This window comes from Neocloeon triangulifer, unplaced genomic scaffold, assembly GCF_031216515.1.
Source record: "Neocloeon triangulifer isolate White Clay Creek 2 clone unplaced genomic scaffold, ASM3121651v1 ptg000014l, whole genome shotgun sequence".
NCBI classification, from domain to species: domain Eukaryota; kingdom Metazoa; phylum Arthropoda; class Insecta; order Ephemeroptera; family Baetidae; genus Neocloeon; species Neocloeon triangulifer.
The window spans coordinates 14951682-14971140 of NW_026775556.1; the positions used below are offsets into that span (position 1 = coordinate 14951682).

At 34.3% G+C, this 19459-nt stretch overlaps 3 protein-coding genes across 4 annotated transcripts in view; 1 reads left to right on the forward strand and 2 right to left on the reverse strand.

Moving 5' to 3' along the window:
- The window catches only part of LOC132199522 (protein sprint), a 217233-nt gene that overhangs the window by 81131 nt on the left and 116643 nt on the right, over positions 1–19459 (forward strand). The gene's annotated exons all lie outside the window — the stretch shown is intronic.
- On the reverse strand, positions 53–1170 carry LOC132199526 (general odorant-binding protein 56a-like). Its single transcript, XM_059624326.1, has 7 exons — positions 924–1170; positions 792–870; positions 667–737; positions 565–603; positions 385–508; positions 264–328; positions 53–201 (listed from the first exon to the last, which is right to left on the reverse strand). The coding sequence occupies exons 1-7, from the start codon at positions 996–998 to the stop codon at positions 166–168; spliced, it is 489 nt and encodes a 162-aa protein (XP_059480309.1). The 5' UTR covers positions 999–1170; the 3' UTR covers positions 53–165.
- On the reverse strand, positions 1325–2818 carry LOC132199525 (general odorant-binding protein 56d-like). 2 transcript variants are annotated; one of them, XM_059624324.1, is made up of 8 exons: positions 2664–2771; positions 2309–2362; positions 2153–2228; positions 2036–2091; positions 1945–1980; positions 1665–1776; positions 1545–1609; positions 1325–1481 (listed from the first exon to the last, which is right to left on the reverse strand). In XM_059624324.1, the coding sequence occupies exons 1-8, from the start codon at positions 2745–2747 to the stop codon at positions 1440–1442; spliced, it is 525 nt and encodes a 174-aa protein (XP_059480307.1). In that variant the 5' UTR covers positions 2748–2771; the 3' UTR covers positions 1325–1439. The 2 variants fall into 2 exon arrangements, with proteins under 2 accessions (XP_059480307.1, XP_059480308.1); XM_059624325.1 differs by lacking the exon at positions 2309–2362 and having other exon boundaries at positions 2664–2818.

The following is a 19459-nucleotide window of genomic DNA, read 5'->3' on the forward strand; positions in this document are numbered from 1 at the left end:
CTGATTTCGAAGGGAAAATATGTTCAAATAATTTTAACACTTTTTATTTGCCTTTTGTAAGAAACTAATTAATCTTATCTATATATTTATTTTTTACTTTTTTATCAATACATTGCGTATAAATTTATTCCAAATGTTGCCATTGTTATTGCCAAGTTACTCCCATCATTCATCGCCTTTATCATCAGTTGCAAAATCAAACTGGAGATTTGAAAAATATCATGAATAATTTTTTTTAATTTAATGAACTATTGTGGACGTGCCTTTTGAAGCTTTTCCTTTTCACATAGCTGAATTAAGACAATGGTGTCACAATCATTCTCGCCTCCTGATATGATCAATTGTATTCAATGGGGCAAGATTGGCAGTAACTTATTTAATTACTCAAATTTTGGCATTCAATGATTATTTCTGATAATTTCTCCTTTTTAGTTGATGAAATGTTGAATGGAATTTCGTCCAAAAGTTTTTTGGTACGCCCCATGAATTTTTCCATGTCATTCATGCTCTGGAAATTAAAATAATTAGCAAGATTGAAATTGAAAAATGATAAATTTGCATTACTTCTCCAGTAAGTTTTTCAGTGACACATTTCATAAAACACTTTTTCAATTAAAATTTGAGTATTAATTGGCGCAGTTTTTATGGAATAAATCGGTAGTATACCCTTTGCTTGGCCGTGAAATCCGCCAGATTATTCTTTTCTTTAAGCGTGCTGTTAAAATTATTAAATTCCGCTGCAATTACTTATTAATATATTTTCAACAGAATTATATGTTTTTTTAACTTGCCATCGCTCAATTCAAGTTGCTCTGCGCACTCCTTTCTAGCATCCTTTGCAAATTGCTGCCATTCTTTCAGAGTTTTGCCCTGCCGATAATATTCAGAATGAACATTTATAATAAAATTATCTCCATATTTGCCTGAATCAAAGGAAAAGCAAAGAGCAGAGCAAATAATATAGTTGTCCAAAATCGCATCATGCTTTGGAGATGCATTAAACAAGAGTGCAGGCAGATGCTGTCCAGAGCAAAATTTTATTATTATATTATGCAACGACTGAGCACTTCCGCTTATTATGTACTATTAAATATGAATTTTGTTTGTTTATTTTACAAGGTACAATTTTTCTGTCAAGAGAGCCTTGTGAGGCTTTCATTCAAATATTATATAACGGATGAGCGGATGAGAATGGAGCGAGGAAAATTAATTAAATGAATTTATAATTGCATATATATAACTATCTTTTAAAAAAAAACTACATATCTGTTGAAAAATCGGTGAAAATAAAATAATTTTTTTTAAATACTTCAGGAAATATGGTTTTTAAACCACTCATTTTATTTCGCAATTAAAATCTACAAATCACAAGTCAAATTTTGCGCAAAAATGCAATTCTAGATACAAATCTGCCCCTCATCCTGAGCGTCTCAGTTGGCTTACTCGCCGTCCTTGGACGGGTAGAAGAGCTTCTTTGCAATCTGCAAACGGGTTAAAATGGCAATTTTTACTTTTCTGAAGAAACGTTTAAATTTATTCTTTACTTCCGCGTCGGTGGTCTTGAAGCACTTTGACAACTCGAACGCCTTTTCGCAGTTGTCATTGCCCACTGAAAAACAAATTCAAATTAATTTTGCAATTTGACTTTAAAGACAAACTCTCACTTGGCTCCTTGCACATTTCCATGGCGCTGATTGCCCTCTGCGCCAACTCAGGGGGCATGATGTTCATGACGGCTTCAGTCATTTCCTTGATCAAGAACACACCGTCCTTCATCTGAAAGAAAATATATGATTTAAAATTCGAGCCCATTTGAAATTATAGTGGTCAGAGCTCAGTGGTTTGGACTTTTGGCAGGGGTTTTGAATGGACGTTTAATTGCAAGGTGTGTTTGAATGGAGCTCAATTAGACGCATTGTGCGAAATATTTTCAATGGTACTCACCACTCCCAGTCCGCTGATGTAGCAGTTGATGTAGCACTACACATCAGAAGATTTTTAGTTAAATTTAAATAAAATAAAAATTAAATGTTACCATGGTGCTGTTGACGTGCCCTTCAAAGTCGCCTTCCTTCAACCTTTCAACGTCCTCTGAAAATGTATACATTCTCATTGACTTTTTTTTTATTAAATTTTGTAAAATTTTAATGACCTGCTTTCACGTTTGTCTGCTCAGCACACAACTTTTTCACCACCTCTTGCGTGTTTCTCAAAATTTTGATGGTAGCCTTAAAAATACAAATTATTTTATCAAAAAGAAAAGAAACTGCTATCAATCAAAATTTGAATAAATAGTGTTTGGAAATACCTGCATTTTTGTTTTCTCAACCAACATTCGCAAATTCCGGAATGGAAAAGGAATCTATTTAAATTTCAATCGTTTTTAGTTTTTTTTTAAATTTAAATTTCAAATTCTACTCTTGTGCTCTTTTGTTCGGGCTGACATTTTACCATGAAATCTTTGAATTGTTATGAAGTGAAGAATTAAGAAACAATCAACAATACCTGATATTTTTAAATAAATTTATAATTAAAAATTTAAGATTTAAAATGCAATGGGAAAGACCCATTGCAAGTGACTCAATAAGACTAAAAAGATTGCAGTCCCAGAAGAACGATATAAGCCCAGATTTGTGCTCCTATGTCTGAATTAATAAACTCACCTCCTTGGACTGGGGTGGCTCAGGGTAGCCACTGACAGCGGCGGCCGCAATCACGACGACGAACAAGATGTGAAGCGAGTTCATGATGGAAAACCAATGTGCTCCTCTCGACCGCGGCCGCGGCTTAAATACCTCGAGCCGGCTAATTAAGCGTCAGGAAACCGAGAGGCTAATTTTTCATGCCGACTGCTCTGCCGCGGATTTACACGCGCACATTTAATGTACATTGTGCTCTTGCTTTGTGAGTCGCCTGCCCTTGGTGCCGCTGAATGACGTCGCATGAGCATGAGATGCGCACAATTATCATTTTACCTGCAGCGGTGCTGATGGGGTGACCTTTAATTAAAATGCGATTGCCGGCTCAAAATAATAAAGCCGGTTGCATTTTGTGTAAATATTCATGGGTGCAGCCACTGATCAGAATTTATAATCACATCCAATTTGCAATTTGATGAATTTTCATCCGGTGGGAATGAATGTTTTTTTCATTGTGTTTGGTACAGAAATTTGTGTTGTTGGTATAGGCTTTTTTAAAAAAATTAGTGAAAGTATAATTATAAAATATTATATTAATTACTCATGAACGTCATGAATTAGAATTAATTTAAACTATTAACATCAGTCTTAATAAATTTTGTTATTCAATTATCTTTTCTTTTTAAATAATTTAAATTAATTAGACTTAAGCAATTATAAGCGAATTTTTATAAACAAATAAGTAAATTTTGTTAAGAAAATGAACTTCACACGCTCAATCGCAGCTTGTTTATCGGTTAAATAACTTTGAACTACAAAAATGATTAATCCTTGCACTAAACTTGCTTGCCTTCGTAACTTACACACGTGCGTTTGATGGGATAAGCTCTTTATATAAATTACAAGAAATCTCGTCGTTACTTCTAACGCCGCCTTCATTTTTTACTTTTTATCCAGTGATGTCTTATGCACAAAAAAATATTTATGAGAAATGTATAATAAGAGCATGTGCGCAAGAAGTTCAATTACAATGCAATAATCACCACAAGTGACGCACCTAGTGATTGCTAGTGACTTTGCATTAAATGTTTTCGAGGCTTCGAGACAGGGAAAACCCACGAAAATCTTCACGTGTTTGAGCTCTGAAGAGTGTTTTAGGCTCTCTGGACTAGAACGAAGTTTTCATAGATTGAGCTCGAAAAAGTAGAATAATAAAAATATCTGGATAAAATTAAAAAAAAAAACCATTTTTAAGGGGGTTACTCAAAAATTAATAATTTAATTTTTAAGGGAAAACTGATATAAAAGCAACAAGTTATTTTCATCTTGGAAGGAAGATTTCTAAAGCTTGATAAACTCGACACAGCTCGTGGAGCGTGACATTTTTAGCGACACAAAGTGACACAAAACACAAGTCAAGAAAGGGTAATTAAATATATGACGACGACTCTCAACTGTTGCATAATGCCAAGTTCACACTCGCGTGTGTTTTATGGAAACCGGCAGCAGAATAATACATGGGAAATGGATGAAGAATCTAGAATCAAACAAGGTCATGAACATAATATTTTGCAAAAAAAAAAAAATGCTGCAAAAAATGCTGCCTTTTAAGAAATGTGTAATAAGTCTGAGGCACCAAATTTGGCAATAATTTTTAATTTGTATTTTTGGCAAAGAAGAAAATTGAATACAAATAATTTAAATTAAATGATGAGAAGCTCACCACCTTGCAAAGGTCTTGGGGAAGGTTAGGGTTTTTAATGTTTGATATTATTTAGAGTCTTTTCTACTATAAAATTCAAAATAAAGTGAATTAATTATGAAGCAATTATGCTTTTTGATTTGTTAAATATTTGATAAAGAGAACAATTTTGAAGTGCTTTACAGATATAGATATTTCATCATCACTCTATAAAGGTCGCGTACAGAAGGTAGAACTTATGCAACCGTCTCAACTTCACAGTGAAGCCGGTGGCCAACTATTCAGCAAGTTGCAAGAATATTTTTGAAAGAAAAATGATGTAAAGATTTAGCTACAGCTGTTTTTACACATTTGGAAGTTAAAAATATTTTATTATTGAATTATTTTTGACAATTTTTGCTGACGTTTTAATGCAATTTATTAAACATTTTTTTATTACACTATTTTTTTCTAATAAAAATAATTAAAAATTGATTTTAAAAGTATAATTACTTTTTTACTAACACTACATTGCATTACATTGAAATTTCTTAGAGGTCACTTGTAAAAATTGAAAACAATAGTTAACTACAGTTCATTCTCTAAATCAGAAACTATTCATTTTAAGCAAAAACAATATGCATGGTCCCTGTTTCGCGAAATCTCGACGAGAGTGAGCCACGAACCTCGTCTGCCGCGGCGCCGCCTGGCCTCCAGTCAAAACGCGCCTGCCATAAAATTCAACACACAGCCCGACTCGGAGGGGCACCGTCCATAAATTGGAATGGAACGAAGGGGGTGACTTTCGCCCCCGCAGGCGCCTGCTGCGACCAGACTTCATCACCCAGCATGCAAAAAAGAATAATTGAATGCTGCACTTTTTACGAGCATTTGAAAGCGAATGCGAAAAATGACCGCAATAACCGCAGAATAGAAAGGGCGAGTGAGACTCGTCGGAAGGCAATAACGAAACGCACGGCGATCGCTGGTAGTAATTAAGGGCGAAACATGTTCGCGCAAAGGGCCGAGTAATGCGGAGGACGCGGTGCGCATTTTAATTTTATTGCCGACCAGACACGTGCTCTCGATCATTTCAATTATTCTCTTTCCGTAGTGGATTCAATTTGATTTGAATAATTAGTACATTATATTTGATAAAAGTTGCACTGCGTCATGACAATCATTATGATGTTTTTTAGTACAAATTAAAATGTGCTTGCATTAATTCAAATTTTATGCTGAGCCAAAAACTGAATCATTAATTAATCATTATTTTAGATTACTGTAGAATTTTAAAATTAATTTACTTTATTTTAGAAGTATATGTGTGTAAATTTCAATATATTTAGTATTTACCCATCAGATAATCGCACGAAGTTTTATTTGCGAGTTTAAGGTTAATCCCTGATTGATAATAAATACCCTATACTTAACATTCATAATTATCTGGTGCTTTCCCAAATTTGATTTGGTAGTGAAAATTTTAAGATAAATGTGAAATTAAAATTTTTTTATTCACCCAGTTTTTGGATAAAAGAAATGATAATTTTAATTAACAAAAAACTTTTTTATGCATTCTCTGAGGTTAAATTTAAAACTTATGTTTATCAAAATGAATTGCAAACAAATTTTGGCTTAGTTAAGTTTTGCTAATTTAATTAGCAAATATAATTTGGGGATATTCGTGCCAAATAATATCTTACCTATTATCTTTTATTTCCACTTTGCATAATTATCAGGTCTTGCTGGTTGAATGCTACGGATTAACTATTTAAACAATTCTATTTCATCCATGTACAATGAAAGCACATCTCACTTGTCAAGCCTGTATTGGTGGTCGTGTGTGATCAATTAATTATCAACCACCACAGCTCCGTCGAGCTGCTGCGGGATTTGAATTATTGTCCGCCGCGAACTAACACCAACCATTGTGTGCATTTATGGCACATTTGTATCTCTGGAGCCGCGCGCGCGAACAATTCATTTCATCACAACGCCTGTTGTCCGGCGTTCGCGGTCGTTCGCTTTTTTGAATTCGCATGCGGATTAATCACTGGATAATAAATAACGCGGAAAACGAACGAGTTCTCTCTGAAAAGAATGGCACATAACGAGCGAACGGTTTGCTCTCGTTTTAATTAATGAGTCGCTTGAATGCAGCAAAATTTGAAAATCGTGCAGTACTGCAGTGTTTTATTGCCCTTTGGGGTGCGATACAATTATGAACAAATGCAAAAATTAGCGCTCTTGTATTTCGTGCTATAATGTAGTGACTGTACATTTGCATTCTCTATAAAAATTTCTGAAAATATTGGTAGAAAGTTTAGTTTTTAGTTTTGTTTTTTTGTTCGTTTTTGCAAATTAATTAAAAAAGAAAATATTTCACATATAATATTTTTAACAGGGGTATTTTAGAATAATTTTTGTTTACTTATATTGCATTAACTTTTAGTTAGTAGTTTGAAAGCATAAATACATTTATTGAAAAATAAGAGAATAACCAATATTCAATGCCAAAACAAAAACCCAAATAAAATAATAAATAACTGTTTAAAAATTTAAATCTGAAATGTTTAAAATAATATAAAAAAAAATCTATATCAATAAAATTAAAAATGTTAAGATACGAATTTATTAAAACACTTTTTTTAAACAGGAAAGAATTATTTTATTTGTAAGTTATCTAGCATAATGTTAAAAATTCCTTTAAACGTTTTTAATTTTGTTGGCTAAAGTTAACTTCAGTCTTTCGTCAAGATACAACTTGAAAAAAAAAAAAAAAACTCTTGATTGAAGAGAATTTAAAATACTTTTTCAAAATCATTCCGTCTATTCAATCGCTTCGCCTTGCTTTCTGTCTAACAATTTATACAAAAAGTGTATTTTTAAAAGAGCTAAGGAAAGCAATCAAATTTAGGAAATATGTTTTGAGAATTTTAATTACTACGCTTATTATCTTATTTTCAAATACTATTTTAATAAAATATAATCAATTTTCTTAGATGAGAGAACACAATTTGGAACTAAATTATACAATTAAATTTTCTAGAGTTCTCTCATAGAGCGTATTTCATGAACATTATTTTCAATACCATTACCTTACCAACTTTTCAAGACCGGGTTCAGTACTAAAAATGTGAAAACATCACCAGAACATTACCATACAATTCCAAAAATTTCATTACAAGAATAATGTTTTTCTTGTTTTGTTTTTTTCTTATATTTTTGCTCAATTTAATATTAAATATTTCTGAATTCTGAACGAAAAGTCCATGTTGAGCAAAGAACAGAGCGGCGCTATATTCAAATTTTCATCGCAGATTAAAATTTTAATTTGAAAAAGCATTTAAAACTGAATGTTTTTGGCAAATCAAGAAACATTACCATACATTACCAAGAAAAAAATAAGAAACATTACCATACATTACGAAAATTTCATGAACAAAACCAGACATTACCTGAGAAAATTTTTTAACTCAAGAACAATACAAGACATTACCAAATTTTCATGAAAAAATCCTTACATTACTGAAAAATTGGTCATGAAATACGCTCTATCATCGATCTACCACAAAGGCAATTATTGCCGCCCATACAGGGATACATCATACGCACATTCAAAATTACACAATTTTATAATTTATATAATTTATATTTTTTTTCGCAAGCTCCAGATTCAGAGGAAATCAAAATTTTTCTTTATTGTATTAATATTCAACATATTTTACAATAATTTCAAGAAAAAAAAAGATCATTGGAGTTGTATAGCCTTTCAGAAACAAACTATAAGTACGTAGTTTTCGTTTTTAGCTCGTATTGAAATAAGAACTGCACGAACATCAAACACTTTAGAACAAAAAGAAGTTGTTGCCTTAAGCGGAGCGAGTTGTTTTGCGCTGCAGCTTGTTCTGGAGAACAGCGAGTGTTCTCGAACTAAACTAAAAGTTGGTCGCTTCACTGCTCATTTGTACTGCGGCGAGAGGATAGAGTTAAATTTAGCCCAACCCGCGGGAGACTTTGCGCTCCAAAGCGGCAGAAACGCCGACGACCCGGCTGCTGGATGGAAGTGCGGGTGGAGCTATCGATTGTAAAAGCGGCCTCAAGTGCACATACAAGCAACGGGATAATCCTCCCTGCTGCCACGTGGACCGCTGCCAGAAATTCTTTTCTCTGATTGCTCGGTTGGTGTTTTCCTCTACACATGAAAATCTCTTAAAAGAAGAGGAAATTTCTAGGGTAAATTTTCTAGAATCCGAAAAAGGCGTGAGTGTTTGTTTTTAAGCTGATTAGCGTCGATTACCGCCTGCGTCTTTCCCAGCTGCTCGTTTGTTTTGCTTTTAATCTAATTTCGGTGCTCCTTTACTTTCAATTAAGCGGAGCCGACAAATAACAAAACAACGCGCGGAGGAATGAAACTATTTATACACTGTGCGTGTGGTGCGCGTTACGGCAGCTGCTTGTGGTGCTTTTCGTTTGTGGCCGAGAGGGCTCCGAGGAAAAGCTGTAAGTGCAAACGGAAAAGCAACAAAGTAAAAAACAAGAAGCACACGCAACCCTTTCAGTTCTTTGCTCTGTTGGAAGAGGAATGAAGCGAGTGCGGAAATGGAATGACTAAGCAAATGGACCGAATAACAAACCAAGCTGTGGGGTCATAGTTAAAAAAAAATACACATCTAGCTTATCATGAAAAAGTGTTACTTTTTGGTTTGTTTAAAAATTACTGGATTTTATTTTAGAAAATCGTTTTCTTAGAACATTTTTAATATTTTATTTTTAATTAAAAAAGTCCATCCACATTGATACTTGATAAACACGTCATACGGTAGAAAATCAGCACTATTGCAAAAACTTTGCAAAATAACTCCCTAGACTTTCAAGTAGATTTTTCTGCGCTAGGAATGAAATAGAAGTCAAAATGAATAATATCACAAATTTTCAAAATATTTCGTTTCAAATTTTGACGAACTGAATTATTTTTGCTTTATGTTTGAGTTTAAATTAGAGTTTAAGATATAATATACAAACAAAATTTGGTGAGCGCCATAATTTAGGCCATCTTAATCTGTAAAATTAAAAATATCAGCTATAGAAAGGGATTTTAACACAAAAAAATTTCATTTTTTACTCGAACATTATTTTTCAGACGACCCTCAACTTTAGCTTCAAACCACGTCGCAAAAAGCTGTTGACTGAAAATAATTCACGGCACCAGCAACTCCCTCCCCATTTTTTTGTCGCTTCCACCCTCGACTTTTGCCACCGCCTCCAGCACTTGTGCCATGACCTGCGGCAGTGAATTGATCATTATCGAGCTATTGAAGACGGCCATTTTTGGGGGTGCGTGGCGGCAGACAAAAATTATTGCATTGTGCCGAGCGGAATGTGCTCTTTTGTGCAGGCGCGCCCGGTGGCATAACCGTCAGGGGCCGGCAGAAATTAATTCGCGACCCTTCTTTGCTATATTTTCCTGCCTAGCGAAGAAATGTTTTTTCACCGGAAAAGAAATTTAATGCCGAGTGTTTAAAATATTTATGCATCGACGACCATCTGTTTTGCACAGGGCAGGTACTTATGTAAGTAAGTAAGCAGGGAATTTCTCTTCTCTCTTTTGATGCTGCAAGGGGAAGGAAACAAAAGTCCGCTGCCGCCGTATCTGGCGCGCAGAGTTCCTTGTTTTCCTCCTTGGGGAGATAACAATGCATACTGCATGCCTCTTTTTCTTTTCTCGGAATTTTCCCTGTTGGGTAGCAGACGGTCTTGACTTTCCGCCTTCCTGGCGCACCGAAAATGCACATTGTCTGCGGCCCCACGTGCTATTTAGGGGTGCACACGTTGCGCTGCAATATTGCAGTGCCCCGCCTTTGATAAGTGAATTTCCTATTCTCTCTGGTTTTTCTCTCTCTCTTTAACGTTCAAATCTGCTGCAAATATTTATTAAAAATTTTATTTGAAGTTTTTATTTAACTAACTAAGTCCCCGTTGTAAAAATATTGTAAATATTTATAAAAATTAATAAAAAAATCGATGATTTTTTTAAATTTTTTTTACGCATATTAACGTTTTAAATTGAGCACAATTTGCAACTTCCACAATGGAAATATAAACGTTCACTCATTTAATCTACAAGAGCTAAAAATTTCTGCAACAAAAGCTATTACCCATTGAAACATCAAGTTGAGAAAGTTCCTAATTTCCATTTTCACATTTCGTAATACATATATATTGCAAATAATTTAATTTTTTAAATATTTATATTTTTGATATTGATTATCATTTTTGCTATCATTATAATACATGTTTTATATGGAGATATTAATGCTTAAAAAATTATTCCTCCCATTTAAACACATTATGAAATTATTTGTATCTGTTGAAGTTGAAGCACAAAAATAAAAAAAAACCTGAAGTTCGTTCCATTGATAGAGACGTTTATTGTTTCAAAAAACGATAAAAGACTAAAAAATCTACAGATCAAAAGCTTTCTTTAAATTCAATTCATCAAGAATCAACCCTCAATCAAGAAATTTTTCCACAAAATTAAAAAACAAATTAATTTTAATGCTAGCATTTTATTAATATATCATTTTTAAACTAGACTTGATTAAAATTTAAAAAAAAATCAATTTTACTTGAATTGTTCTCAATTAAACCTTCAAGATATGTGCAATATAGAGTATTAACACGCTTGGAATTTATTTTGAGCTTGCTTCGAAGAAAAAAAAATAGAAATTTTAATTTAAAGAAAATACAAATTGATCAAGCCTTGATTTTGTTTAGAATTGAGAAAATTCGATATCAACTTCTGCAATTTAATCTTTCTTAAAAAAATTCCAAAATTGTCACCATCCGGTATAAAAGCGTTTGAGACACATCAACAGGAAACTGAAAAATTATAAATTTGCTGAAATTAGCGCTGCCATCATTCAAAATAATTCTCTCGGAAAAAGCACCATTACTCATAGTGTCCGCGAGAGAGCGAATCCCGCAAATTCTTCACGGGCCGTGCAATTCGGTGCACACTCGGTGCATTGGACGGAGCAGTCGGTCGAGTCCGGTGCTCGAGTCCAGTGCACGAGAGAGGAGCCCGCAGTGAATGCCTCGCGCGCCGTGCCCTTGAAGAAATAGTTAGTGCATGACGAGTCCCATTGGTTCGCGCTCCAACACCACGTGACTGTGATGTCGAGCCAACTTGTTTTCATTTCTCCTGTCTAGCATTTAGTTTGCCTGACGGAGAGCTTAAAGTTTCACGCTGCGTTTTGCGCCCAAACCGGCCCAAACAGTGGCCCGACCGCGGCCCTCCGAGAGGCCCAAGCTGGACGGAAAAGTGCGGAAAGTTGTGCGTGATCGCGAGAGTGATCGCGAGTGTGACGCGTCGGCGCCCAACAACTCCATCCTGTGAGTCAGTAACCCTTTTGGAAAGAGCTAAAGGTAATTTTATAATTTTGTTTCACATAATGCTTTGTAAAATTAAAATGATTATAGTTAACTGAAATTTTTAACTTATATATAAATATGTTATAAATTTAAAATATTAATTAATTAAAAATATTTAATTAATATAATATTATGATTATTTTTAAATTATTTTTTTTATTTCAGTGGCCACAATCAAAATCATTATCTATTTAAATGAAAAAGGCTAAATTATAATTTTAAAAAATAATAAGAAAATCTCCATCAATTTATCTAATTGTCAAATTTTAAATAAAAATCAAGGAACTGGATAATTGGATCGATTTGATGAGTTGGTATTTTGAATTATACAGGCAATTCTAAAATATCATTTAATTAATGAATATATGAATAAAAAAAAATCATATTTGAGCTAAAGCCAAATTATTTACTAACTTTTTATGATTTTGAAAAATGGTTTGTAATCTCACCCTCGCCGATTCAATTTCTCCCTTTTGGAAAGCTTCAATTAAATCGTAGCTGGTGATATCAGCAACGGAAGCCCGTCAGCTCATTCACAGATAGCCCAGATTGCAGGAAGTGAACCGGCGAATAGAGGGTTCGTTCATTAAATTTGGACGGAAAGTCGCGCGAACGCGTGGTGGAAACAGGTGACGGGCAATAACAGAGCGGCACTCGTGTCCTCGACGGTACTTTCTCGATACTCGGCTGCCTGAGCGCACCTGATGTTACCTTCGGCGCTAAATACCTCAGCCGGCGCGACCATTGACCAAGCCCTCGAGCTTCTTCTCAATTTAATGCGCCACTTGTAACACGAAAATTTGAATTTAAAATTAGTTTCAGCGCGCAACTGAAAGACAAGAGCAAACGATTTTGTGATTAAATCTAAATTAAATATTAATTTTCATTTACAAATTTTTTTTTTATTCACTTAACTATAAACATTTACACAAAACCATTTATTTAAAATAAGCCATTGATTCTTAGTATTCTGGTTGCCAATCACATTTTTTTTTTATAAAAATTTTAATTCATGTTTGTTTAATTTAGATTATCTTCAGGCGAATTTTTATGCTCGGAATTATAAATTTATCAGAATGGCAAAAGGAATCGGCTTTGCATATTTTCGCTTGTGCTGCAGAATTCATTTCGCACGCAAAGACCTCCGCCAAAGTCAACCCCCTGAGGCGAGTTAATAAGCAGGCAGCGAGGGTCAGCCTCTTTTGAATTGCGTGAGTTAATAGCCACTGACCTTTGGAATGAAAAACCAATCCACCTCAATTTAGGTCGCGACTGCTTGTTTATGAACAGATCACAAGCTCACATGCATACATTGTGAATTGTTATTAATTTACCATGAAAACATTTTTGCTGAGTTCTATGCATATGTTTAGTTGTTTATTTGATGACAAGGAGAGGCAGAAAAGCATAAAAATGCTGAACTTCGTTCAAGGTTAGCGTTTTCAATAAATTATTTTATTGTTTGTACATCACAAAAAAACACAACATCAATAAGAAAAGATCAAATTTTTTTATTTTGATTTTTAGATAAAGCATAGTTTGAGTAAATTTAAATTAAGACCATATTTAACTAACTCTTGTATATTAATAAAAGTGATGATAAAAATTGAAATGAAAGTTCTGTCATCAGCACCAGTAAAAAAATCCTCAATATAAATTTCGTAACAGAATTCCATCCTTCTTTGAATGAAACGATAATTCTTGTTAATTGAATTTGTAAAGAAAGGATTACAAAACGACGTTCAGAACTTTCTACTCGCTCCATCGAGAAACCCTCGATGCATTCTGCGAGTCAGGTCATGTTGCACCGAAGCGAGTTTTTTGCTCATCCTGCCTGCGAATAACAATAAACAAACGCGAATCAATGTTCTGCTGGTGACACATTATCGTTGGGTGAGCGGAAGTTGCTCAAGCGGCGAGAAAACGAGCCACTATTATATAAAATAATGCTGAGCACAGACTAGATAGTTGATGACTCACCACCCGCTTCGGCATAAACAGTCTCACCTGCAGGCACCGCGCGAGCGAGAAAAGATTCAACGGTGCTCACTTTAGTCGATGCTCAGGTGGATCTCGAGAGTAGGATTTTCCTTCTTGGAATAATGCAATGAAACCTGCTCTTTTTGCTCTCACAGGAATGAGTGGGTCAAGGAAGTTTTATTTGCTTCAAATGAATGACTACATCCAGTTGGTTTTTCCTTTCAAGTGGGAAAAATTGCTCATTGATTTGGACATTTAACTTACTTTTTCTCATTCGCTGCCTAATACATGAACGTCATGAACCCATTCCTAAGGCCCCCTTCATGTCAATTTAATCATTTTACTAAAAATTTATTTTACCGAATAATATAATTTCAACTCAAAATTGTCAGCCAATAGCCTTTAGCAAAACTCTTGAAAAATTAGAACTGACAATTTTTAAATTAATAAAACAATTAGCTCATAATTAATTCAACAGTTCAGATGTTCTTTTCTTTCCTTATAATGGGCAATAAATCAAAATGAAATCTGAACTTGAGAAATTTAGAAAACCTTTCTGTTAAAATCTTTTGAATTACCTCATAATTTTTGCTATTGCTCTAATCAAACCGACTGAATTAATAATCAGTCTGTGGGGTGGTCAGAAAATTTGGCCCCTCTAGCGAACTAACTTAGCACGTGTAGGGAATTTTAAAGTTTATAAAACTTGCGATCCGCTTTGTATATTAATCATCCGTCGTTAATAACGACGCACAGCCGTTCGTCGTACAGCCTCTGAAAGCTTTGATTGAAATTGCTATTGCACTCGTTGTCGGTACTGTACGCATACGTGCATATAAATACATCAATATGAACGTACAGAAGAGCACATGGCGGGCGGCATTGTGCGTCGTGAATCACAATCACTTCCTACTTAAAACGGATTAGAGTGAGAAACCAACTGTGACGACAGCCTTCAATCTGTACTCAAAAGCAAGCAGCAAAGAAAGTATAAGCAAGCTATAAATTTATTAAATAATTTACAAAAATTTAAAAAATATAATTTTATTTAATTTTTTCATTTTTACTATTTATAATTTGTCTTTCTTTTTATATATTTATTATCATTATGTGTAAAAATGTAATTATGACATTTAATGTTAATTTTATATGTTATTTAACATGTTAAAAAGTATGTCTCTTCGTTTTTTTTTGTTAAACAAAATAAAAATAAATCAGCAATGCGCCCAAGATGAATACTGAAATTAAGATAAAAGTTTATTAATGCAGCTAAAAACCAAAAGTTTTTATCCACGTGATTTTTTCATTAGTCAATGTATTATTATAATATTAATTAATGTTATGGACTAGACGCATTAAGTCATTTCAAAGCCGAAGCTAAATTTTCTATTACATTTTTCATAAAGAACCCAGGAATCAAAGAGATCAAAATAAATGCGTATAATTATACTAATATTTTCCTCCCTTTATACAATTTACTGTACCGAAATTTTAAATTGCGTTTTGCCTATACCTCTACTGCGTGAGATTTCCAACCCAAGTTTGTGCTCAGCCTCAAAATTTATGAGAAGCAATTGTTACCACTAAACTTAGTGAACTTGCCTTCCACCACAATAATTATGAAACAGTGCACAACTTCTTGTTAAAGAGCTCCGAAGTATATAATATGAACCCCAAAGCAGAGGAAGTCTGAAAAAGCGTCCGTCTGTCTGCCGCGACAAGGATCTTTGTGCTTGCCCTTTTTGTCGACACTCGTCAAGGGCGAAATTGTCTGCCATAATTCCGCACCCACTTAAAACCAACTCCACAGAGAGACAGAGATGAGAGTCGCTTTCTCTCTCTTGCGTGGGTATGTAATTAGATTCGAGGCAGAAATGGAGGTCCATTGTGAGCAATTGCACTCTCTCGCCAGCACTTCATGTGCACACGCGATTAGCGCGCCGCTACTGCCTAATGCTGTCCACGTCCCTCGACAGCCACGTTTCTCTCTTTTTGCATGCATTTCGCTTCGAAACGCCGCGTGCGTCCCGTAATTAATATTAATTGCGCTGCTAGTAATTTGTCCTTTGTTCTCCCCGTCGGCAAATGACCCCTCGGCTGTCTGCACCCGCTGCTGATGCCATTTTTACCCTTAAATTGCCACTCCCGTGAGCGCAAATCCCTCATAATTTATATCCGTGGTTTGGGGAGCATTTTTCGTATTTTAATCCATGATATATCTAAATGTTTGCCGTCACAATTCGTATTAACTCTTCATTTACTCTCAAATAAGTTTTCAGATGAAGGGGCATTAATTGTTGTTAAAATCTAAAAGGGAACAAATGATTTGAAACAAAAAATTTATGGTGATGATTCTTGAAATTTATTTAATTTTTCTTCAAAAAAAAAAAAAAAAAAAAAAAAAATCGAATATTTGTTATTCACGAGAACCAGTGACAGAATGAATGAATCACATAGGTAGCTTTTCAAAAATTATAAAATTCAAGAATGGCTCACGATTGTGTTGTTTCCTGTGTTTATTTCCTTCATCAATTTCCTTTCACCGTGGCCTGAAATGGAAGTTCCTTGTAGAAATGAGGATAAACTAGTTTGTGAAGTGATGTGATCAAAATAATTTAGCTCAGATTTATTTATCTTAAAATGATAATTTATTCAATTTTATCCGAGTAGTACGGTGTGCTTAACAAAATTTTGTTGCTCTTATTTTTAATTAAGAACGACAAAAAACTATTATAATATAATATATAATGTAGCAAAATTTTCACTTTATTAAATTAAAATATTATATTTCAGTGGCTGGCACTTCCAATCTGTATTTAAAAATTATCTTACACTCAATAATTACTTTCGTGAATGTGGAATTAAACTTAATCTATAATGGCCTCAAATTCACATGTGACCTGGTTTGTGCACTTTATGGCAATATTTAAATTAAAGCTGCTCTGCAATTTGGTAATGACTATTTATTCATCGTCATCCAATATTTCCTCGTTTGCAGCTAAATAATACACACATGGCAGGCTGTGAAATGAAATTTGCGCGCCAGAGGATTAACCGGCGAAAAGCCTTTGCTTTTTGCGTAGCGGGAAAAACGAGGCAGCGGCTGGAACGCAAAACATGCTGGTTGTTCATTTAGGCACGATGATTGTAATCTCCTCGTGCAAATACCCTCATCACACTGTGATTTTGCTCGCAATTTGCGGCATTAACGATTTATACCAGCGCTGCGATATTTTTCGCCGTCGATGATGGTCCGTGCTTTGTGCCTTCCAACGGAGATCACTTTGAAATGTTTGCACAGTCAAAAATTGCAATCTTTTCACGCTCAAATTCCCACACCTCATTAATTTTTATAGGATGTAAATTTTAAACCAATTATTTTTATGAACCATTAAAAATAATTTGATTCAAATTCTCCTTTTCGTATCAGCAATTTTCCGTCTGATAAAAACTATAACTTGCCTTTTCAAAATCATTAGTTCATAGAAACTCTATTGATTCCTAGAGAAAGCATTTTTTTTTTTGCCTAAAGCTTATATGGATAGATCGTAGGGCTCAATTCAAGAGCCATTCATCAGGGACCTGATACGATTTAACATGCGCGAGAGATTTTTATTGAGCGGCAGCATGCATGCGTGGCGTTCATAAAATACATCATAAACATCACTCGACTTTGGAATGCCCGCGTCACTCGAAATGTAGACCGACCATGTCAAATTACCAAAGCGTTTTATTATGAATTATAACAGTAAAGGAGCAATGGATTGTGTTAACAGGATGCTGCTCTTGTCCAACTCGGAATAACCAATTCAAAAGTTTCTGCACGGCTGCGGTTATTTTCCTGCTCAAGGTCAAAAGCCGGGGAGTTATTTGGCCGAGCAATTATAATTATTTTAGATTGCCGGAACAATTATTGGCTGGCCAAACAGGACCGTGGGTCTAACAAATTACTTTTATTTGCTCTATTAAAATGATGTTTTGAAACTTCATATTGGAGGGGTTTGAATAAGTTTTAAGTCTGTATAATGATGGTGATATCAGATTTATACTAAATTAAGTATTTGCTAATTATTATATAATATAATTTTTTATTTCGGAATATCAAATAATGTGATTGAAAAAGTTTGCACCCAAGAAGACGATCATGGAACTGAAGAATTAAGCTTAATCCTTGTTAATTTTTTATTTTATTCTCAAATGAAGCAACAAAATATATGGAATTAAAAACTTCTTTCCATGAGGATAAAGCCCATTTTCTTCTCTTCCAAGAAACAGATATTTTTATTTTTCATTTTTTTTTTTTTAATTCAGGTAAAAATATTAAAATTTTAAATTTGCTTAGTGTTAAATGCAAAACTTTTCCTGCATGGAATTTAAAAAGTAGAATTCCTGTGAGAGCAGAAACAAATGCAACACAATTAATTCCTTTCAAGAGCCACTCGCATTTTCACCGCCCGTCACTTCAGTGCGCAAATTAAATCCGTCCGTCCGTCGCCGACACAAGCTCGCAAATTGAAACGAGAGTGTTACTCATTTGCACACGCATGATTTGTGTAATAAAATTTCACGCCTCGGACGCGCTGAAAATTCGTTAAAATTCTGCAGAGACCCTCATTATCCCGTTGCTGGATTTAATTAAACGGCCAACTTTGCGCTGCGGTCGGCGGGAATTAGATGAATGAATGAATGACGAGCCTTTGACCCTTCCCAGGATGGACCACAGATGGTCTCTCTCGTCGTTATCGCGCGCGTCCGAAACGAAATTAGAAACACACGCTGGCTCGCTCAAATTGGAATGAATCACCATCGGAATTAATTTTTCTCCTACATGCATCCTGACACGCTCCGAACAAAGAATGAGGAGGGTGAATTTTTATGCCGTCACTCCTTGTTCATGCAGCTGGCGGAAGAAAGTTATGATTCAATGAGGGAGCTGCATTTCAAAACTAATTTTTATTTTTGAAATGGAAATTGAGGTTAAAAGTTATGTCCATAAAAAATTCGAAAATAAATTTTTAAATTAATGTTCAGTGTTACTGTAAAGTGAGAAAATAATCATGAAATAAAGTGTTTTTTTTTAACGCCAGTTGGTGTTGCAGTGAAATTTCGGCGTAAAAATGAAACAACCAACGTATAATCCTAAAAATTAGCCGCGTCGAGATGACGGCCGTAAAATTGGACCATAACCACTGATCCGATATAGATTTGATGCTGGTCGTTCAGCTTTTTTTTTATTATTCTCTTCGCCCCTTCTATATTATTATCACTACGGGGACGAATGTCTTTCATTCCCTCATCTTTACCATCCAATTACTGCACCACTTTTTACAGCGCCATCAACCAGAAAGAAAATTGTTCTTGTTTTCCTTCAGTTTTCTTTATCTCCATAGCCAGACTGATTCAAAGTCTGTCCAATTTTGCTGTACGTCTTTGAGCTCAAATGTTTTTGCTTTTGATTTTTTACGTTTTTTTTTGTCTGCTTTGGCCCCCAAGTGCTCTTTAGTATGTTAAACTTAGTTTGTTTAACTGAGTATTACGTATCAGGCAATTGTAGCTAATTTAATTTTATTTTAAAATAATTATATTATAACCTCAAACAACTAAAAAAATTAACTTTATATGAAGCATTTTTTAAAATAATTTTTTAAAAAATATTTTTTTATTTTTATGATATAATTATAATAAAATTTTACAAATCATTTTCCAAATGTTTAAATTATTTTGG